At 36.2% G+C, this 22,740-nt stretch overlaps 1 protein-coding gene across 1 annotated transcript in view; it reads right to left on the bottom strand.

The window, feature by feature from the left end:
- Nucleotides 1-2,634: 2,634 nt before the first annotated feature.
- OTOG (otogelin) overlaps nt 2,635-22,740 on the bottom strand; it is a 90,831-nt gene continuing 70,725 nt past the window's right edge. Inside the window, exons 36-50 of the mRNA XM_035890985.1 lie at nt 20,928-21,066; nt 18,670-18,864; nt 17,586-17,798; nt 16,698-16,802; nt 16,224-16,334; nt 15,128-15,229; nt 14,585-14,683; nt 13,826-13,866; nt 12,617-12,692; nt 11,496-11,674; nt 10,588-10,692; nt 10,058-10,177; nt 8,820-8,865; nt 4,127-4,206; nt 2,635-2,835 (exon numbers count right to left, since the gene is read on the bottom strand). Of these exons, the coding sequence (XP_035746878.1) occupies nt 2,635-2,835; nt 4,127-4,206; nt 8,820-8,865; nt 10,058-10,177; nt 10,588-10,692; nt 11,496-11,674; nt 12,617-12,692; nt 13,826-13,866; nt 14,585-14,683; nt 15,128-15,229; nt 16,224-16,334; nt 16,698-16,802; nt 17,586-17,798; nt 18,670-18,864; nt 20,928-21,066 (1,812 nt within the window). The remainder of the gene's footprint in view (nt 2,836-4,126; nt 4,207-8,819; nt 8,866-10,057; nt 10,178-10,587; nt 10,693-11,495; nt 11,675-12,616; nt 12,693-13,825; nt 13,867-14,584; nt 14,684-15,127; nt 15,230-16,223; nt 16,335-16,697; nt 16,803-17,585; nt 17,799-18,669; nt 18,865-20,927; nt 21,067-22,740) is intronic.

The following is a 22,740-nucleotide window of genomic DNA, read 5'->3' as shown; positions in this document are numbered from 1 at the left end:
AGACAAGCTAAGCATCCATGAAGGAATTTAACACGGAGGCAGGGATAAAATAAGCTTCCCCCTGTCAAGCCATAGGCAGTTTGGGTCTTTCCCCTTGTTTCTCTCAGTGCAAGCCTGATCTTTAAAAAACCAGAAGGATGGACTTGTTTATTATGTTTATTATTTTACTCCTGAGGTAGAAGCAGCAGCAGTGTTTGATTATGGTTACTGGATACACTACTATCTGCTTTCTACTCTCACTACCAGTATTAACTTGCTCTTCAACCAAAGAGTTGAAAGTTCAAATGGTTTTCACAGCAACCACCTTGGGCTGCTGGAAGCAGTGAGTGCTTTGCCATTAGCTCGAATGGCAAGAGGAGGGACCGCGCCATAGCCGAGGGCACTGCAGCAGCTAGCCTAGTTCCTGCTCTAATTCTGTCCCTCATGGTGGTTGGCACTTCATAGCAAATACCATCTTGCTTGAAAGCAAAAGAAACAGGTCTCTCTATTAATTGCTACCCTCTAGAATGGCATCTGCCAGCTAGTACTAAGGGGAGGCTGAACTTCACCTTTGCAAATGCCAAAGCATGAATTTTAGGCACTTGGATTCAAGGACTTAGCTCTGCTCAGTGCCTTATAAACCACACTTTTTTTTCCTGCTCCTCAGTCCATGATTTTCCAAAGGATGCACTCCTCCCAAACTCTGTCCTTCCTCACTGTTTAGAAGGTGTCTTTGAACAAGGAACATGTCTTATTAAATGGGTAGGGACCGCACACATTACAGTGAGATCTTAACTACTTATCTGGCCCTAAGTACTGAAGAGTAATCATCACTACACTACAACTATACTATAACAAAATATTTATACTTACTTAAAACACAGTCTACTCATTGCAGTCAATCTTCTTTTTTCCTGTTTTTCCAGAACAAACATCCTGTCTGACACATAGTGTCAGAAATGTGTCGTTACACTCCGATGAGAAATTATTTTTCAATTTTTGTTTTCTGAGGATGAAAATCAGATGGAATGTGATGGAATCAGAAAAAGATGTGTATTTTCAAAAACCCATATGCAGGTCTTCCGTAATGTAGTATTAGATCATTACTATTAGTGATAGCAGCAAACCCTAAAATTAACAATGTGCACTGCTGAAAAAGAAATTAGTAAACACTGTGGGTTGAATCACATGATAGTAAGCTGCTTTAACACTCACAGCAAAAGTAATTGTAACAAAATAAGACTTCTTGTTTTTTATTAGATATTGTAAGAATGAAATGTACAGTATACAAAATTAATATAAAAAATGTTCAAGATTGATTTTAACAACACATTTTTCTTTGGATTAACTGCAGACAAGCAGCTTTTTAAGAAGTTACGCTGAGATCTATTTTCTATCATAGGACTCAAGCGTATCACTATGCTATCTACAATTTTAATCCACAAAATTAAAGCTATTAAATTTTTGCTGAATCTTGGTGGCATTTGTTGGAAAAGAATAGAACAGCGACATTAGCTTAGAGGAGAAAAATATATTAGTTCATTACAAAAACTGTTAATTGTTCAAGTTCATAAGCAAAATTGCTTTTGAAATTTCAAACCTTATAATTGTATATTTTCAATATCAAACACTTACCATAAGAAGTTACATTCTATGATACCGGTGACAAAGATTTTTAACTTTTTCTTTTAGATGGATACATAATTCTGTTTTTTCTTTTTCCTAATGAATTTTTATATCTTTAGTGTCACACAAAGTTCATTCTCCTAAAGAAACAGTTTAAATATGGTACACTTTGTAAGCTGAATGTTTTCATTTAAGGTATATCTACATAAAAGGAATGTAAAATAGTTTTCATTTCTTAAATCTGTGTATTTTCAGTTTATGTCATATTGTTTAGCAGAAAGTTAAAGTAACTACTAATGAGTAATCTAGATAGCCTAGAAACAGTCTACCTGTTCCATACATTACATGTTTGCCATAATGCTTTTCACTACAATATAAAATACACTAGAAAACCTAAAATTATTACCAGGGAATTATTACATAGTGTTACCAGTATTACAATGTTTCCCTGATTAAAAAAAAAAACAACAACCCAACCAAAAAACCCCACACCAACCAAACTAACTGAATTTCTCATACATGCTCTACTTTGCAACAGGAATATGATTTAAACTGAAAATTCTTCTTATATTGTCCAAACCATTTTTCTTAATAGACACTGCATGTATTCTGCACAATTGCAATGCATTCAAAATAGTGAGCTGCTCCCAGATAAGCTGGTCAACGATTTAAAACAGGAACGGGTGCCTGACAAAGAGAGGGCCAGCCTTCCAGAACAAAATAGATGGTGTTCTTTCTCTTGAGGTGTCTCTAATGTAAATCACTTTGCCTTTTAAGTTGGCACATATCACAAGAACTCTTAAAACAATCCCTGTGAAATGAACACGGAGACAAATCACAATACAAATGATGCAAAGCCATTCTTCAGAAATTTAGAAGAGTCAAAAGATATTTTTGTTCATTTATCTTTTAGCATTAAACTGGTAAAATTCAGTGGATTGAGTATTGTATTTTTAATAGAGAAACTATTCAAATTATCTTATTCTGGGAACAGCTGGGCTTGCTGTTTTCTTTCCTTTTGTGTTTTTTTTAAGACCATTGGCAAGAACAATCTGTAGGCTCTTGGATTGAATAGCTGACCCAGGTTGAATTACTAGTGCAATACAATTGCACAGTTCGTCTCTGTAGTCCAAGCTCCCTGCAGCATTTGCAGAATCTTGCGTATGTGTTGATGTTGTAGTTGTAAATGCTTGCAGACGGGCACTTTCCATCACATGAAACAATGTTCACCTGGTAACAAATATGAAGAATAATCAGCAAATTGAAGCAGCTAGGAAATAAAATTAGGAGTTCTCAAGAAAGTCCGAAGACGTTAGACACCCAAATCCAATGGCAAAGCAATGAAAAATTTGGCGGTATTTCCTCTAGCCCCTTGTGAAATGCCACTATGTCTCAGTAATAAACTCTGAAGTACATTGCCCAGATAGGTCTCAATTTTTATCTTACTGAGATTAATGATGACTTTCCTGTCAATTTCAGTAACAGCAGATTTTGGCTATTAACAGACATAAAGAAACAATTTCAGTTTAGGATTTTAAAGTATTCATAACAATCTTGGCTTGAACATAGCACCAAATGTTCTGTCCACAACTCTCTACAGTATTAATTTCAGTGATACACTGATGCAGTGTTACTACTGGTATCAGTAAGGAGGAATATAATCAATCCTTTGGAAAGCCAAGGAGCATTACTAGTAATGATATCAAAAAACTGTAAGACAGACTGTAACAGAAATAGTCATATAAACTCGTATTTTTTTCAAGTTTAATAGTCAGGATTTGCGTTTCTGTGCGATGAGACACCGAGACTAAATTTCCTGGCTGCTCAACAGTTTACTAAATGTACTCTTAAGAGTCATTTCAGAGGTTTCAGCTGTTTCCCTATATTCTTTTATTACAGCTTTTCCCGGCACTCTTACACATCTCAGGAGACGCCTGTCTGCACCCTTGCTGCTGCTCAGACTGCCTTACTGCCCAGCAGGACATTATTGGTGTCCTACAGTAAATCCTTTGGTAGACACACAGATAGTGCCTCATTCTTCCTACACATTTCACAGTATGCTCATACTGCTGTCTAAAAAAAATCTTCAGGATGCAAAATTCCTTTCTTCATGAAGTTGGCATTTGAATACGTTCCCTGGACAGATGGAAAATGAAGCACATCTGCAACCATTTTAACTGTAGCGTATCACTGTTAAAATTCAGTTACATCAAAGACAATTTGCATATAATAATTGCATTATAGGGTGACCCAAGACCTTGGATTTGCACTAAATCAACATGCACCTAAACGCATACAAAAGCATAAGTCACATCCCGCTTTTTCTCATTATTTGAGATGATGATTGCTGAAAACGCAGGGAAACATTAAAACAGCTCTATGAAACACAGAAACCTCTGGCTGTGTGAAAGAGAGATGCAGACAATAGCCTCGTGGCATTTGTGTTCCTTTTCCTCCTTCTTTTTATTTCTTATATTTTTTTCCCTTCTATTAAAAGAAATCATGATAGTTATTTACTTACCGGTGTGTTACTTCTGCAGTCATTCTTGCGGATAGTCATCCTAACAGTCACCTTTTTACAGAATTTTCCATCTTCCTTACCTGCAAAATGGGCATTGATTGAAAAATATCAGCTCAAAATTCTAAACATTTCAGAGACAAGAACATTCCTGAATGTTTTATGCAGTGAAAAGACACTAAGAAGAAAATACCCAATACATCACTGCACATTAGCTATACATTGTATTGCTTTTAAAACAGTTCTATTGCATGCATTAAAGTATCTGTCTCCTTATATCTCCAATAACAGTTATAAACAGTTATAAAAGGTTCATTCTTCACTCAGAAGCCTTTTAAGAGTAAGCCCACTGTCTTTCAAAAAATTCTGTAAAATTGATCAACCACTCCTGTGAGAAGCCTTGTTAATAAGGTATAAAATGTATTTTCTATGAAATAACAGTAACAAACTTTAATAGCAGCTATTACGTTCCAGTGGTACAAATGAAGTTCAAAATGAACACTTAACAGCAGAATCCGATGAAGAATACGGCTTCAGAGGGCTTTATATTTCTGTATGGTTTCTATTAAATAAGAAAAAGAACACTGGCAAACAAATTAAATTTTTTATTTAAATTTTCATTAGCTTTATTTCCACAATTTTTCTCACAAAAGTATGTACAAAGTATATGGATGAAATAAAAAAGATAAAAAAAAAAATCTTGACATGAAATAAGAGGAGGTAAACTTAATTTAAAGGAATCCTGAACGTTTGAAGAAAAGCAAAGAAGTTCACTATAAAGTTCGGTTGTTAGAGATCAGAAAGCACAATATCTTCTTACGATGATCCTCTCTATGCTGAAGAAACCACATCACATTGCAGATCTGCAAGAGAAATGAATAGTCCATTCCATTATAACAGCTTTGACAGTTTCACAGGAGATTTTACACCCCATGATGCAGTCCCACATAACTCTCCACTTACAGAGCTGCATTTTATTTCAGCCAAGAAATCCAAAGATATTGACAAAAGATGAATACTGTTAACTCCAGAAAAGCAAGAGCAATGAAAGACTCATTGTTTGACCAATACCCAATACTGAATTGTGACAGAGGTTTGTTACATCTTGATGTGCAATGTCCAGTTTGCTGCTCTAATCACTATCAAACCAGATAATACTGCTCCTCAAAGAGAAATATTTTTTGTGGATTTTGTTTGTTTTGTCTTGGGGGGTTTTTTTTGGTTTGTTAACATATAAGCCTGCTGCTGTTTCTAGACATAGCAGAGGTTTCTAGAATATGAAAGGTCAGCAATGAATCTTCTTGGAAGCAAATAGAAATCTACAATCAGAAATGGCTAGCTACTGCTCGACTATCAGTGAACTACATCTGCTTAGGGAAAAAGTAAATTGAGAAATGAAGAAAAAAAAGTTTTTTAAAAATAAAAAACTTACCATTATTTTATGTTTTTCATAGTCATGTCCTTTCTTTTACATTATACACAGTGTGTAGGATGGACAATTCAGTGCAGCTGTGGCTATGACTTCACCCAGGCTATAGTGAAAATACACCGCGTCTCATAAAGCAATAAATATATAATGTATTTCCATGCATGTACTTTAATGTCCAGTGGCTTTTAATGATCTCTACATCATAACATACTTTTCCACAAAAAACCTTACAAAACATGTGAGCATCTAATATGTATTGTGTTATAATGAGATTCTTTTTCACAGTCTGTATGGTTGAAAATCCTTGCTTGGTTTTTGGGTAGAATCATAACACCTTTGTCATTTAAAGTGATGTCAATATGAAATATAGATTTCAGTGTAGTACTCCTATAATCATGAGTGTAATTTAATGAAGGATGTATCACTCAGTGATGTACAAAATTACAGTCAACATAATTTCTCTTAGAGAGAGATGTTTTCATAAAATAAATGCCAAAACAATTGCTTTCATACCATGTTACAATTAAAAAATAATTATCATGCTCTATTAAAAAGAACAAAGATAATCTCCAATTTTCATGGAGTAAACACAGGCTTGCTATTTCCAGCATACTGTCCTAACTATGGATTGGAAAGAAATGACCTGCTTCTGGAAGCAAAACTATACGATACATCATCTGCAAAAATGTTGTTTATATAATAAGCTTTAACAAGCAAAGCAATTAGTCTCTATGTTCTACAGCACTGTGAACATAATGGAATTAACTTACATTTTTAAACAGCAATTTTACACATGCAGCAAGCTAAAGACTACGCAAGTGCTCACTACCAACAGTACATTGTTGGCTTACAACAATGCACCGCCCACACAGTGCAAAATGAAAAACAAACCAAAACTAAAATGTGAGCCATTCTGAACCATTAGCAGTTATACTACACTGCAGCTTTTGGCATAATTGTGTAACGTGAGGCCTGATGATCCTATCAGGGAGTACATTGTTGGAAATCAACAATGATGCTGTTTGGGTTGGTCCTACTTACTTCCAGGAGAATGTACCTGTGTTACAGCTAGCATAGGCTGTAGGAGTGACTGGGCTAACAGAGAATGGGAGGAGCATTGACACTGAAGAACCTGGTAAGAACATTACATATTGAATAGAGTACATGTTACAGAGGATTCCCTATCAGTATGAAACATCTTGGAGTTATTAGATTTTGGCATATTTGAGAAAAGAATTCAGCCTAAAAATGTCTGTATATTACAGGATCACAGAATGGATGAGGTTGGAAGGGATCTCTGGAGGACATCTGGTCCTGCCTCCCTGCTCAAGCATGGATCACTGCACCAGGAGCTCAGGACCATGCTCAGGTATTACTCGCACTGCTAAGCCTAATGTCAAAACCAGGAAGGATCTGATCTACATTGGTATAAGACATTCTGGCACCCTAAATTTAAGTTGTTCTTTGGGGCCACAAGAAAGAAATAGTGTAATTTCCTCTGAGCAGTGTTTGTAAAAACTCACTAGGTTTCGATGGAACTCCCAGGACTTATTTTTCAAGTAACACTTGAAACTGAAAGCAAAAAATCACAATGGTTTCTAATGGCAAGTACTTCAAAAGACAACAACGTGATAACCCTTCCCATAAAACATCTCACACAACTACAACTGAGTAACAGCTCTCATGCCAGATTTATTCAGACTCAGAATGAGCTACATAATTCACAGAGGTACTATGTTGTCTATAAACAGGTGTGAAATCCAAACTGTGTGAATCTACTTGTAAATGCATCTCAGAAGTCACTGGATTTTTCAAGGGTTTAATTTTACTTTGTGACACATGCCCCACATTAGTAATTTTTGTCTTAATTATTTAAGAGTGTGGTTATGATCTTTCTCTAAGTATAGTAGCAAGATCTTCTGCCTCGCTGAGAAGTAGCTTAATGGTTTTTTAATGGCCTTAATAAATTGTTTGTTCAGAAGATGGCTTATATGCTAAGGCATTAAAGGGTAATGTCAGATAATCAAAATCTAATCTCAAAGAGCCTATGGAGAATAGGATACAGAACTAGGGCAAGTGTTTGAAACACAGGCCCATCAGAGTGAAAAAACATGAGGAGATATTACCATTCCCTTACAGCGACCAGGAGGAGGAAAAAAGCAGATAAATCTTCCACAGTTTCAAGAACCTTTGCACTACAAAATGTAATACATAATGAATAACACCAAAAGGTACCGCCCAGTTTGGAGCATTCATCCCACTGCAGTAACTGTGCACGTGGTACCATAACTGGTAGTCATGATTGTTCAAGTCCCATTCCACCCAGCAAGAAATATCTGCACTTTTCTCCAGCTCTCTCCCACACTTTATCTCCCCCCATCCTTTCCTTTTAGGTCACTGTTCCAGCCATTTATGCAAATGAAGTGAGATTTTTGCACCTTTTTGAAGATAATAAGATACTGCCCAGTATAAAATCTACTTTTCAATTGCTTATAACATTGTCAATTTTGCGTATTAGAGCTTAAATTCTTCAGGTTAGGTGTCTGCCTCAGCCTAAGTTCTTCATGAAATCAGCCAAAATGTTTCTGGCGTGTACCAGTGTAGTAAGAAAAATGTACTTAGCTCAGTATATATTAAGAATTAGCTTATTTGGAACCTGTTCTGTTATTTTATTTTTTTCCAGAGAACCTTTATTAGCTCTCACAGAAGTCAAAACATATCTTGGTAATCAAGTAAGGGAGGATTTTTTAATTGCAAGTTCTTTTGAAAGATATTGCCAGATAGCTTCTGAACTACGTCTATTAATAGAACCTAAGACTATATTACAATCACTTAATTATTTACAGCATTAACTTACAAACTGCATAGATCAATCTTCACTTTTACCAAATATGAAGACATGAATGTAGATTAAGCATGTTTTAAGGCACCTTTCAAAACATAGTACATTTTATTATACTAAATGCAGTAACTAATATTTTGAGGAGTTTTACACGAGAACTACAAAATACTCAATACTCAAGGTAGCAAATTTAGTGACTTGGCCAGCCATAATCACTATCAGTGGAACAAACTCCTCAATGTTAAACTACTTTCTTCTGCTTTAACTCCACTAGTTTCACTGGTATTCACACGAGTAAAACTGGGAAAAGCATGGCCTTTGAGACCGGTGAATCAAGCTTTCATGCAGGAAAGAATCAACTTTATTTCTAAGGTAAAAACAAAGCAGACAGACTTGCGAGGCAGGAATTGTCATTAGTCACTTACATGTTTTGCAGCATCCTTCTAAGAATGGTACAACATAGCCTCCAACCTGACCAAGAGAGAAATAAAGAGGAAAAAGATTTATTTTTTCCAATATTCATTCCCATATATCTGCACTATTGGAAATATCTTCCAGACAAAGCTCTGCAATGTTATTCAGGCAAATGCAGCACACTCTGGTGCATGGAGGAAGGTTTGGCTGTAAATGATCGAACTTGGCTGTTTTAACGTGAGTATTAAGTGGTTGTCACTGAATGCCACTATACATCACCAGCTATCAAAATGCCACATTTGGAGAGGGAATGACTGTGTTAAGTCTTACTCCCTCACGTGTTACTTAGAGCAAACCCCTGACTTCTTATAGAGGCCATATTGACAATCACAAAAAAAGGATTCTGAATTCAAAGCAGGAAGAAATCTCATCTAAATGAGAAGCCACCCACTCCCCATAGTGGAAAGTCATGGCTTTCTTCAGTGCTGTAGCATGAAGCACTCCCCAGAGCACTGTGGGAAGAATAGGTGCAGCTTTTTAAAAAGCTATCTCAGGATTACACTGAAGGAGAGTTTGATTTTTGATGTCCACCTCAGTATCTCAACCCATGATCATCTATCTCTCTGCTTCACCTTTTTTAGTTTGCCTAGAAGAGCAAAAGGCCTTTCACCAGGTGAGACTCTCTCTGCAGAATCAATTCATTGTTATCTGTGAGGAAGAACGACAGCCACCTAGTTCCTTTAGGAACTGCTTTTGTTCCCTGCTTGTGTACCATCATTCATTAAGGAAAGTATCCTCCCATCCACATGTAAATGTACAATTGCAGAGAGCAATATGAATTTGCTCCCTGCATACATTTCCTGGCACTCAGTCTAATCTCACCTTGCAAATTCAAATAGTGCTTTTGCTTCTCTCGAAAAACTAGTCCACAAAACCTTATGTTTCACTGTAGAAAAGATTTTCCTGATATTCAGACAATCTTTCCTTTTCTTCAATGTTTTTGACCAGTGTGATAAATAAAATTGCTATACACAGAAAATCAGTTAGAAAGGAGAAGTCCAACCCAGAAAAGCATCCAAGTTCAGACAGCTATATAAGGACTAGATTGATATTACAAGCCTCTATGAAAAAAAAAACCAAACCCCAACTATCTGAGAAGAAACTGTGTAACTAGGCAGTCTGGTGGCACACTATATGCATGTAGTTAGAGCTTTTCATCTGGAATACAAACAATGTATGGAACACTGACCTTCACACATTCAGTTTCATTAAAGGGTGGGCAGCCAACTGAAGTGGAAACCAGAACTGGTCCTATTGCTGTGTTAGTGCATTCATATCTGATGCAGTTTGATATCCAAACAGTACCAGGCTGTTAAAAATTGTAAAACAGAACCTTTACTTAGCAACACAGCAAAAACAGTCTTCTAAGTATTTATTATACAGTTCCAATGAATATGAACTTGTCTGAATCATAAGTAATACTTATAGCAAAATGTAATGTAGCCGCAAGTTAAAGTTCTGTTTAAGTACAGAACTTAAAAGTCCACTAAATATGTAATGTTAAGCAGGTTCTAAAATAGTCAAGTTGACAATAATTCTCTGATATATCAAAATTCCTTAATCTTTGTAGACAGCTATGATTGACTCTCCAAGAAATTAATGCTATGTACATGCAAAACTATTCCTAGTATTTGTCCAAATAAAGCTATTCTTTGCACATTGTATATGGCAAAGTGTGTACAGTATCTCATAATTTTTTTGAGACATGTAGAAACTTACCTTAAAATTGGAAACTGTGCCATTGCTGAAAGTGTGGAGACAAGACAAATTCTTACAGCTACCACAGCAAGTTGTCAAATCTTTTGGAGGCTGATAGACTTGGTTCTGCCAAAATCAAATAGATTGTTCCTTGTATGAAATCATCTTGCAGCTTGCCATTTTACTACTGTAGTGGGCAGATTTGTTTCAGGTAAGGGATTTTAGGGACATTTTTTAAGTAACTTTCAAAACTTCATAGCTTACATTTGCACACATTGTACATTCATGAAGCTTTTATAAAATACCTTTGATCTTAACTGAAGTAAATGGGGAGAAGTTCCAACTCAGAGAATGAACTGGTCTTTCTACCATTTTCAAATGCAAGTCTGACAGCTTACTTCAAGAACCACTGAAATTTTGCCTTCTTACACATTAGATATCAAGTAGGTGCATAATTAGAAAAAGTGATCTATATAATATGCCCATGGTAATGTATCATACTCTGTAAGAATACAAGGTATCATTTGCCTATTTTATAAAGCTGTTTTCACCACATTTAGAATTATTCTTCTGGTTATAATTAATCTCTTCCCAATTCTTATTGAGCTAGTGTCTGCCAGGAATTGGTACCAGTTTGTACATAACACAGCTGAAGTCATACAGGGATGCAAGGTTGTAGTATGCTATTACTCCAAGGTGGCAGGATGCTATATACATTAGTTTGCATGAGATTTACACAGGGGATAAGAGAGTGAAGGGAGTGAGACTTTTATAAACTTCTAATAGAATTGCAGTAGCACATCATTAGAGATCTCACAGTTAGTCTTTCCAACTTCTTCCTATGACTATAATCTACTCAATAAAACCTAATGAAATATAACCAAGATCACCAGTCACAATATATATGTCTAAAATTCTGAATTTCTTACAGCTTTGCACTTGACAGCACAGTCTATTGAAGTCGTGTTTATTTGGTAGTATTTAGTGGAGGGATCAATCACGTTTGTACAATAAGAAATATGGCAAATGCCATCTGCACTGTGTTCCACGATTGTCTGTCCAGGAAGCAGCACAGCTCTCTCATTACTCAGGCAAACTTTGTCTCTCACTACAAGAAAACACAAAAATATACACTATGCTCAGGACAATCAGCTTGGTATCAAAACTCCATTAAAAATGTTTCAAGCAGTAAAATAGGAATGGAAAAAAACCACTCTACCTCTTTAAGAATTATGGGTCAGATTTTCAAATATAAACTGTTAATAGTAGTCTAATTCTTCACTATAACCACCAAATTATTTCAAATATAATCATGCATGAAATCTAATATATAATATTCTATTAGCTGCACCACCAAAATGAGAGTGTAGGCTTCTTCAACTGATTTGCTTTGTAAGTCTACTTCAGGATAAGAAACGTTCCTGAGAAATTTCTATTTCTCCCCACTAATTAGCAGGGCACAGAGGATAATTAGCTCAGAAGTATACGTTTTTGTTGTAGAAATCTAGGCAAGGACAATCCCAACTCCATTGGCCAACTGGGTTCCCCACAGGAATTTTTTCCTGAGTTTTCTCAGATGCTATTGGGCATGCTCTAAGATGAATTTGCATGGTGCTGAATGCTATCCTTGATCTTGTAAAGCACATAAGCATGTCTACCACAGCTCTTGAGTAGTCCCATAATGGATTAGCAAGACTTTTCTTTATGTGGACACTGAGTGTGTGTTTTCATTTCTTGCTGGAGTCTTTACTCCAGGTCAGCAATATGCAGGCTGCTTACTCAACACCACCCAACGTTCCTCAAATTCTGTCTGCTATTTACCTGCACAGACCTCCTGCTGCATGAACTAATAGAATACAAGGACAGGCCATAATCAACCAAATACTTAGTGAGGGGTCCTATTTTCTTGCCTTTTCTTTCTTGTGAATTATGTCAGTCAATTCCTTTCCTCCTCAGTACCGTGTTCAAAGTGAACATCCAATTTAGAATTCCTCGTTTACCTTAACACTCAAAAGGGTATTTCTTTGAATTAAATTCATTTCTGACTTACCACATTTGTACTTAACACAGTTACAGATATTTTCTGTACTGTTCTGAAACTGTTCATCTATCTGAAGTTTCTGCCCCTAAGTGTATAAAAGCAGAAAGAAAAAAAAGAAGAGAAGTGAAACAACAGTGTTTTCTTATCTGTATGATCTTTTTCTCTTAAACACTTTTCCTCCAGGATATGAGTAGCAGTATCTCTTGCCCCTAGAAACCTATTTTGAATCCACTTTCATCACCCACAGGGACATTTAATTCAGTAATGATAACCAAATGGGAATTTTCTTACACCTGAAAACCAGGAATGGTTGTTGGTGTCAGTACAGCAGACATTTAGGACAAAAAAGACTAAGCCAGGCCAACAATGAAATGTAATGGCTTGACTTCGTATAGAAATCTCCACGCAAAGTGGAGTGTATTCTTTCACAGAATAACTTAATGTACATTAATAGTATTATAATAGCACAGATGTACTTCTTAATTTTGCCTTTTATTTTTTATATGTATGCACATTAAGATTTTTCTCACAGTTTTCTGCAAGTCCTGATTCCTTATGCCCAAGTTTCATCTATGAAATGAAAGTATTAACAACCACCTCACTTATAAAACATTTTGAAGTTCCTCTATAAAAAATGAGTACTATTTCCAATTCCTTCCTAGGGCTCCAAATTACAGTTTTTATAAATTGTTCCCATAGCAATATTATTTTCTGGATAAAATGACAAGCAAAATCAAAGCATACCCAGTACTGACTGAGAACCTAAGCCAGCAATGTTAATAAGCATTTTTGTAATGCAGAAGTCACAATGAAATACAGTTTAAAAGTTCTGCTTAGTCAGCAGTTAGAATGCATGATATATGTTAAGATATTCACTATAACAAATAATATTAACAAAACATTGATGCTTAAAAGTATTTAGTTCTGACAATTTAAAACCGAAATTTTATCCTCGGGTGCATGAAAACAGTTCCACTCTCCAAATACTTCAGGGCAGCATATGGTCATAAACTCCAGAAATATCAATGCTATAGAGCCATTTTATTCTGCAAGATATTTAAACTTAACTGGCTTCTTGAAAATGGCTGTATCTTCTTGTAAAGCAATTAAAAAAAATGACAGGGCATTTCATTTTTCACTGATAAAACTATTAGAAAGATAAACAGATTTATTAAGAAATTAATACAAGAATACTGACAGAGAAGATAAATTTCATACCAGTTTGCACTGAGGTTTGAGGATCGTTTCACATGCACATTCTAAAACAAAAAACAATTACAGAAACAATAGTTTAGAAAGTTATACGCCATTTGCTTAGAACATCAGAGAGAATAGTAATTCCATATTTACAAGTCATCACTGAAGAAGTTCTGCTGGTTTTTGAAATATACCCATCTGGGGAGTCCAGAATTATGTTTGATTTCTATTCCATCCTGAAAGCTAATATCAGCTTATATGATCACCTTTACTTATTACAATTTACAGCATTGTATCAACTGCAGTCCACCTGAACACTTGAAAAAAAAAAGAAAATATGATCATTCTAGCCACTAGCCTCCTTGCAGTGCCGACAATCATTACAATCAATATAGAGCAATGGAGAATTGTGTTTAGGGCATTGCAAAGAGATGTATGATATACTACTGCCTTTGTAAAATGGCAGATTCCTGACCTGTGAACCTAACCTTTTTTTTTTTTTAAAGCCATAAATAATTTAGTACTTCTTCCAAAATTTTCCAGATAAGTCACCCAGTTTAGACAGGCAAATTCTACAATATGCAATCACCTTTGTGAAGCAAGAAAAAACAAACAAGCGGATTAAGAAGTTCTGTACCATTAAATGACTTTTCTGTATCATTTGTTCTTGAGCAGATCACTATAGTATAGCTGCCTTAAATCAGACTTAAACCCAAGAGGACAAAGCTTTGCCAGCACCTTATTGTCTAAGGCAACTAAAATGAAAATCAGCCATTTTACCACATGTCCGAAAGGGGCAGCACTTCTCTGGGCTCCATACCTCCACCAAAGACATGCCTAGCATACATTTGAATTCAGGACAACGATGTATTTCACAAACTAAAATTAAGGAAAAGAAAGTCCAATAAACACAAGGTTGTCATATTTTGATGGACAGAAATATGAATCAAGAGATAGTAAATGGCTTAATAACTTTAGAAAACTTCTTACTTGAAAAGACTAAGAATCGAAATGTAATCATAGTCGTCAGGCAATAGTAGCATGGACTACAACTACTCTAAGCAAATATTTAAAACTGTTTTAAATCTCCAGAATTTGGGGCCTGAAATAACTGATCTGTCTCCATGATACAGATATTCAGATAACGCTTTAGGTACATGAAGTTTTAAAAGTAAAGATTATTTGTTCAGGACTACAGCTAGCTTGCCTATATGCACAAGTGGAGCTGTATCTCTAATCCACCATTTTTGGCACTGAACATCCACACTAAAAAATTTGACATATTCTCTATCACTTAAAGTATCAAAACCAAGTCAAACTTACTACACTGGTATGTAGGGCAACACCTCTCTGTAGCATTGCCATCCACAATAAGAACTTCTCCTTCTTGACATTTGGGTATTTGATCAGAGCAAGCCCCGCATGCTGGAGAAAACAAATATTTAAATCTAAAACATATGAAGAAATTTTACTACTGCCTAGGAAATATGCCTGTAAGTTTCTCACAGACAAAAAATCAAAGAGAACAGAAATACTCTGCATCACAGTCCCTTATAGTCCCTATATAAGAGGCTAATCTTCAGTGCAGGTGGCCTTTTCTTTGTCCCCTGTTATAAAGAATGAATACATTGTTTGTGAGTCAGATCACAATAAACAGGATTTTCTCTCCCTTTCTGTTATGAAAAATTTTGCAAGATTTTCCTTCCTACCAAGTCACCCTGCTGTATTCAGGAATGCTCCTCTGCCTGAATTAGAATCTTTGATGCCTAATAAAGGGCATCTCCTATGGTTGCGTGTTATCCTCTCACTTGAGCTAATCAAGACAAGTCAGCCTTTGATTCACAGATATCTATGAAATAGAGTAAATTCAATAGGGCCTCATTATCACATTGTCATGCAGAAAACAACCGTGTGGTAACATAGGAACTCCTATACTCATGCCAGAAGTGCAATTTTATTATTGAATTAAGTCATTAAAGGCCAACCCCCAAAAGAACCAAACAAATTTGCATAACATGCGATATTTAACATCTAATAAGATGGGCCACAGCTGGTACAATAGGATATAGGGAGCAAGAACACATGTAACTTCACCATCTTCTTTCAGATAAAGTATTCATGCAGCTAGTCCACACACTGTACAGGGACTGTCTCTCAAAAGCCCTCAAGTCTCTCATTCACCACTCCTCCATATGACCCAAGAATACTACTCAGTTGCACAAAGCTGTTTTGTGACTCTTGATGGTTGTTGCCATTTCTTATGTTTTGTAAACTTCGTGCCCATTTTTTTAAGCACTTTCAAGCCTTACTATCTTGGGAGCACTAAAGGAAGTACAAGGAGCCTTAATTGGCAAGATAATAGTAGACATCATTGCACATGCAAAACCACTTATAGCCTCAACCAGCCAGGATACTGTACCACATATATAAGAAATGCAGCAGGTACTCTCCACCCGAGCAGCAATTAGTGTTTGATCATCTTGACAGCTTGGCATCTGCTCCATTGGTTCACATTTTGCTGGATCACATTCTGAAAAAAGTACAACATATTTATTTCTTTATACGAAGTATAGCATTCCTCTTTTATTATGCTATATCCCTAAGAAATGGCAAAGCAGAGCAGAGCAAACACTTTAGAAAAGCTTTTACTTTGTATTGCAAGAGAGCAAAGACACATTCTCACCTGACTGTTAAACACAAGACTCCATCATTATATCTGCACAAATTGAGGCACAGACCAACCCTGAGCTTTTAGATGAAAGAGAATTTTGTAAATGGCCATACTAACAATGATGTCTACACTACCTACCCTTTTGCTTCTAAGTTGATCTATTTACTTTACTGAATGTCTTTTACAGGGTGAGGTTTTTTTACCTTTTCAAAAGAAACCTACCGCAAACATAATTGGGACAACAGGATTCTTCACTGTAGTAAGTGACCAGCTTTTCCAAGCCATTACACTCAGGGATTAGGGGTTCACAGAGGCTCTGATTACAAACTGTTAAATAAAGGGAAAGAAAAAAAAAAACCCCTGCTAAACTATTTTACACAATTATAAGTCAAGTAGAGCAGTGGCAAGCAGTATTTGTAGTTCAATACCCCAAATCTCCAAATAACAACAGGCATATGAAAATCATAACAAACTAGCAAAAATTCAGAAGTGTCTGGCATTTGCAACACTCTCCATGTAGGCAAGGTTAAACTAGAGCTGAGTCCCTGTGGGAGTTTGGAGAAGAAAAAAAAAAAAAAAAAAAAAAAAAATCCCTGTATAAAACTCACTGGAACATCAACCCAGGTGGTCAAAACATGAAAACTGCTTGGAATTTCTTTTTGAAGATGGACTTTCTAAGCTAAATAAGGATTTAAAAAAAGAAAAAAAAGCCTTTATAACCTTTTTTCACTGCTTACTTCGTAAATTAGATAAACGATCATCTGATTTTTTTTTTTTTCCTAGTAATTAGTTATATCGTTTATTTGTATTTGGGCATTAAAAATAAATCAGTAGCCTGTACAGCTGAGAGAAACACAATTCACATCCAAATAAACATAGAGCTATTTCAGCCCTTCTAACCCTTGTCCCCTTCCCCTCTTCCCCCAAACCTACTGGATATTGAGCCAAATAGTACAAACTTTCTAAAATTTTCTAGATAATCTGTAAATTCAAACTGAAGTAATTTCCATTCAGTTCAAAAATAGGATGTGTAACAGGGAAACAAACCATGGAGAAAAGATATCTGCCTATCCCAGTGGGCAGTATTTATAATCATTAAGGGATACTTACTACAGATCTTCTGAGGACAACATGTCTGATCTCCAGGAACAAGCAAGGCCACTTCTGCAAATCGCTGACAGTCTATATTTTGGATATCTGAACAGTTGTACTCCACTGGAATAATGGTCTCACTGTCAACACATTTTTGCATACAGCATCCGCTCAAAGAAGTTTTCCAGATCTCACCTATTGCATGAGGTGCTCCTGAGCTGTCTGTACAAGCTAAATCAGGACAACAGAAAATGGAAGTAATTCCTTTTTGCTTCAAATTTTGACCACCATTTTCTTCCACAGTGGGTGGGGAACTATGAAGTATAAAAATCCCTGAGTTTTAAAGGCATCACCTATCCCCATCACCCCACAAAAAGTGAAAGAGGAAACAGTCTGAGACTGAGTTTGTATGGGAAAGCAAGACACTCAATACCCTCCAGAGGATCAGGGCCTCCACTTTGTTTTGTGTCTCCACTGCAAGGCTAGTCACTTAAAAACCCAATCCAGTCCTTTGTTTTTAAAGCAATGATCTGAAAAGAAGTTACATTTGTATTTCATACAGAGCAAAACTATTATTAATTTACAGTGCTTTATGTAATTGGACTTATAATAAATTGCATCTTTCAGGTTCGTGGTGTTAATCATAAGTATTGGTCCACAATTTGGTGTGCTCAGGCAGAATTGTGATGAAAATAAGTATCAACACTAGCAGAAAGAGCATAGGACATATGCATGTATTACTCAAATGTGTAATTGCTGTTGCTGCATGTCTTTTGAATGCCATTTAGTATTAATAGGTTGGACCCCTTGGCAAAGAGCTAGGTGAAAAGGAGGTCAAGACAAATACACTTAGAATACTAGAATGCATAAACATAAGCAAAAACTTCCATTTTGAAGAGCATCCTCCAGATGAGAGAAAGTGAGCAAAATTGTATGTCACAAGGACATTCCCTGTACAGTTAATGTTTACTGAATACCCAGAGCCCTCAACTGAATGACATACGCAGAATCCATACATCAGGCCAGAATTCACCTTATTACTAATGTGGTATCTGACCACCAAATTGCAGATAATAAAGAAGAAAATCACACCCAAACATACCACATTTTTCTTCAGGAATACAGACGGCAGTGTGAGCTCGGTGAAGGATGGTCCCTCCAGCACAGACACAGCCTTCTGTCAGCACTGAGCAGGAGTCTGAGTCCAGAGAAGCAACCTCCCTATTCTGACAACTATCTGCAACCTCACAGGCAGCTATACAAGCCTGATAGGAGAAGTTTTCAGAGCAGGGGAAGGCTAGGACAGAAATAAACAAATCACTCATTCTGAAGTTGTAATCAAATGAGGCAGTACCTAAGAGAAGACATTATTGCCATCTTGAAAAGTACCTGTGCTTGCCAACTCAGTAGGACCTATGAACCTAAAACACCAATACAGACCAGTTACCTTCTACATGACAAATTCAAACAAAAGGAATTTGTGAGCACTGTTTCTCCTTGTAGTAACATTTTCACGAGGCTCTGGATTGCATTTTGGCAGTAGAGAGATCAAACCATGCAACAGTGTTGACATAGAGCAATTTAAACTTCTAAAACATTTGAAAGTACTACACAGATTAATAATACAGTGTCCTGAATCATTCTGAATACCTTGCAGTGGCTAAAATTAAAGGGCAAAGCCTTGTCAATTACAAAAATATATATGTAAAGGCAAATTTACCATTGTTTTACATGGAATAATAAAGAACGTGATGAACTCATTACTACATTTAATAGATATCCACATTAGTTACTCTCTTGTATGTGTACGTTATTTTTAAGTCAATGAACACAGTTAAATTTAACATTCTTTATACTACTAATGTAAATTCATTGGCATGTATGGGTGCATGCATGAACAGACCAAAAAAGCATCTAATTTGATTTAAGTTTTGCTGTTGAAAACTTAACATGATCTTTCATTTGTTCAAAACAGCAATTGAAGCTGCATAAATATGGCAAACAGAGAATGACTACAAATGCCAACAGTGTTGTTCTGTGAACTACCAAAATATACAATCCTCATCATGTAATGATACCCAAATCATACAGCAACACCATCATGGTAGTGAGACAAAGTCCAGTTCACAAAGGGACCATCTGCTCAAAAATTAAGAAGGTTCCAGTTTAGACTTTAAAGATTAACTGGGAGGGGAGGTTGATTTTATTCAGCTTCTCACTAGTAAAAATGGCCATAATACCCCACAAGAAATATCTATTAGAGCCTTGTAAATAGAGGAACTCAGGCTTTTAAAAATCAGTCTACAGCATAACAACACTTAGTGACCACAAAATCCAGATGCAACTTCATGGTTCTTCCTTGCTAGGCACACACCACCAGAGGTCACTGCGGTATAAAAATAAGAGAGCGATGTATCCCCTCACAATGGATGGAATACATAGCTATATTCACGGATATATTTTGTAAGATATCTTTTTAAACAGTTATTTACTAGTAAAATACATACAAACTGAAGAATTATTTTTTAAAAATTGACTGGTTTTATACGTTAGACTCCATGACTATTATTTGCAGGGCATTATGACATGCCTTCATGAAGCCTGTAAACAGGTACCTACCTTAAATCACTTATGATTTCTGTGTACAGCGAGTTCTCTTATTTTTGGGGATCATGCTTCATGAATAAGTCTTTCCCTTTTCAAGCAGTGAAACCAGACAACCCTATGTTATCACTGCATAGGGCTTTTCCTAGGCAATCATTTTCTATTTACTGACAACTACAGATCCCATTTGGCCTTACATTTTAACATGTTGCTATGGGGGATGTCTTCTGCCAGGATACTCTAGCTCTCAGGTTTTACTCCTTACTTTCCATCTAATATCAAAGGTGTTTCATTTCTCCAATCCCTTATCCAAAGACACAGCTTCCTGGAGAAGCATCAAGGAGGAATCACCAATTCAAAGTACCACAGAACTTTCTGTGGCTTCCTCCTTTCCACAACCAACCCTGTTGTGTTTTGGTTTTATCAGTGGAGAGTGGCTAAGAGAAATGAACACTACATTGCAAGCAAGAAGATTTGACTTCTGCAGTTAAGTACGTTATAAGCCAGAGGGAGACTTCTGAACAATGTTCTTTAGCTTACCTTTAGCCATCTGTGAACTGGCTATAATGATCCTGATTCCCTTTGCACACTGCTTTGAATTGCATCATAAAAAAAATGCTGAATTTATTATCTCAAGAATGAATTCCAATGTGCATGAGGACTCAAGAAGCACTGGTATTTTCAACTTACATTTGTATTAGCCAAACTTTGTCTCTGTGAACACTAGAGGTACACATATACGTGCAGAATACTTACGGCAGTATTCAGAGCTCCTCCATTCTATACAAATATTAAATTTGTTGCACATCGCCACATAGGCAGCTAACGAAATGCATGGATTTTGAATGTACTCAGTGTCTTGAACCCATATATTACAGAATAGCTCAGGTGGAACCTATTAAACAAAAAAATAAAAAATATTGCACCTTCATAGACAGCCTGCTAGGATTGCCCTTTTTAAATATCAGCTACAGCTAAGCCAAAAATTCTTGGTTAGCAGTAAGCCACCAGCCTTCACTGGTGTACAAAGAGAGTCAATTAGTACTTAAAAGTAAGGCTTCCTGAATGTTGAAAACATATGACATCCTTATATTCCTCAGTTTCATCCCTTATAAGTGCCAAGGCAAGAGCTAATACAGTTTTTCCAATAGAAGGCATAATTACTCATAGTTCCTTGTTCTTCCTTACCTCTATGTTTTTGTCTATTTTGGCCTCCTCTTCATCAAACTCAACAATATACAAAAGGTGAAATGATAAATATACTCATATAAGCACAAATACACACTTTATTTACACAATGCGAGTTTGTTATTTGCATTAGATTTGCTTTAAATGGCCTGTTCTACCCTCTCATCTCTCTAAGCTGGAACTCGTTGTCTCTGGGGCCTTTGACAATGCAGGCTCTCTGACTACCTATTGCTATTTGGAACTTGTTAAATTACTGAACGCTTAAGGATTAATAAAATCCTAAACTATTTTATTTTACTTCGCTCTACATCATATTGATACAGTTGAATTAGCTGGGACTTATTTATAAATTAGATCGTATTGTCAAAACTAACAGAAATATATTATGAAATCTGAAAGTATTACTTGCTTATTTGCAACTCTCCTATCAAGCTGACACAATCTTCAATTATTTTTACCTTGCAACTGTAGATACAAAACAGTATCTATCTCATTCCACAGATGTGGTTACATGTAGTTTCACATTAATGAAATTATAAAGTATACAAAATTGTAATCAGAACTAACATCTCTCTCAAAATGTAAGCTTCCAAAATAGTTAACATACGTAAGGATGACAGCTGCTGAAGGTCTGGTTCAACACCAGTCTTAAGCATTCTGAGCAGTCCATGACTGAGCAATTAGTTTCCTGATGCCTGTCTTCTCCAACATACTTTAACGTGTCTGGCACTTGCCAGCTGTCTATAAAAGTCGATGGAGAGTCACTTTTGCTTAGAACTGTCCTGTTGGGTAGCATCAGGTCATTTTCCAAGCTTCTGTCACAAAAACCTGTGCATTACCAGAAGAAAAAAGCAGGTTAACACCGCACAGTTCATTCTGAAGTATAAGTGGCATATTCAACCAAGTAAATAGCTTTTAAAAAACTTACACAACATGACAGTATCACAACCCACAACAGATGTGGAAAGTCTGGTAGGATCAAACCACACAGAATTCAGACAAAATAAGCAAAGCAAACGTAAAGATGTATCTATGAATTAAGACGGGTGAAAGGACATCTATTGCATATCAAACAGCTGTTCGGAGAGCCCAGCTATGGCACACAAGCATCACCCCTCAGTTGCACAAGCAGTAAACAAAAACGTATTTTAAAAGAGGTTACAAAGCACCTCCGCATATAGTGACAAATGAAAACTGTAAATGATATCAGAAAAGGGAATGCCAAGATGCTTATCTGATACTGTACTTCAGAAATACTGTACTATTCTACTTATGCTTCTGAGCAGTCTTACACATCTATTGGCTTAAGAGCTACCACAAAAGCGCAGCTTTTGGCACTTCCAGGTATACTTTTATTACTCCTCAGCAGGAAAAAAGCAAA

The sequence above is a fragment of the Egretta garzetta genome, unplaced genomic scaffold (genome assembly GCF_000687185.1).
Source record: "Egretta garzetta isolate BGI_Z169 unplaced genomic scaffold, ASM68718v1 scaffold133, whole genome shotgun sequence".
Lineage (NCBI taxonomy): Eukaryota > Metazoa > Chordata > Aves > Pelecaniformes > Ardeidae > Egretta > Egretta garzetta.
The sequence above is the reverse complement of the archived record's forward strand: the minus strand, read 5'-3'. Positions and strand labels throughout refer to the sequence as shown.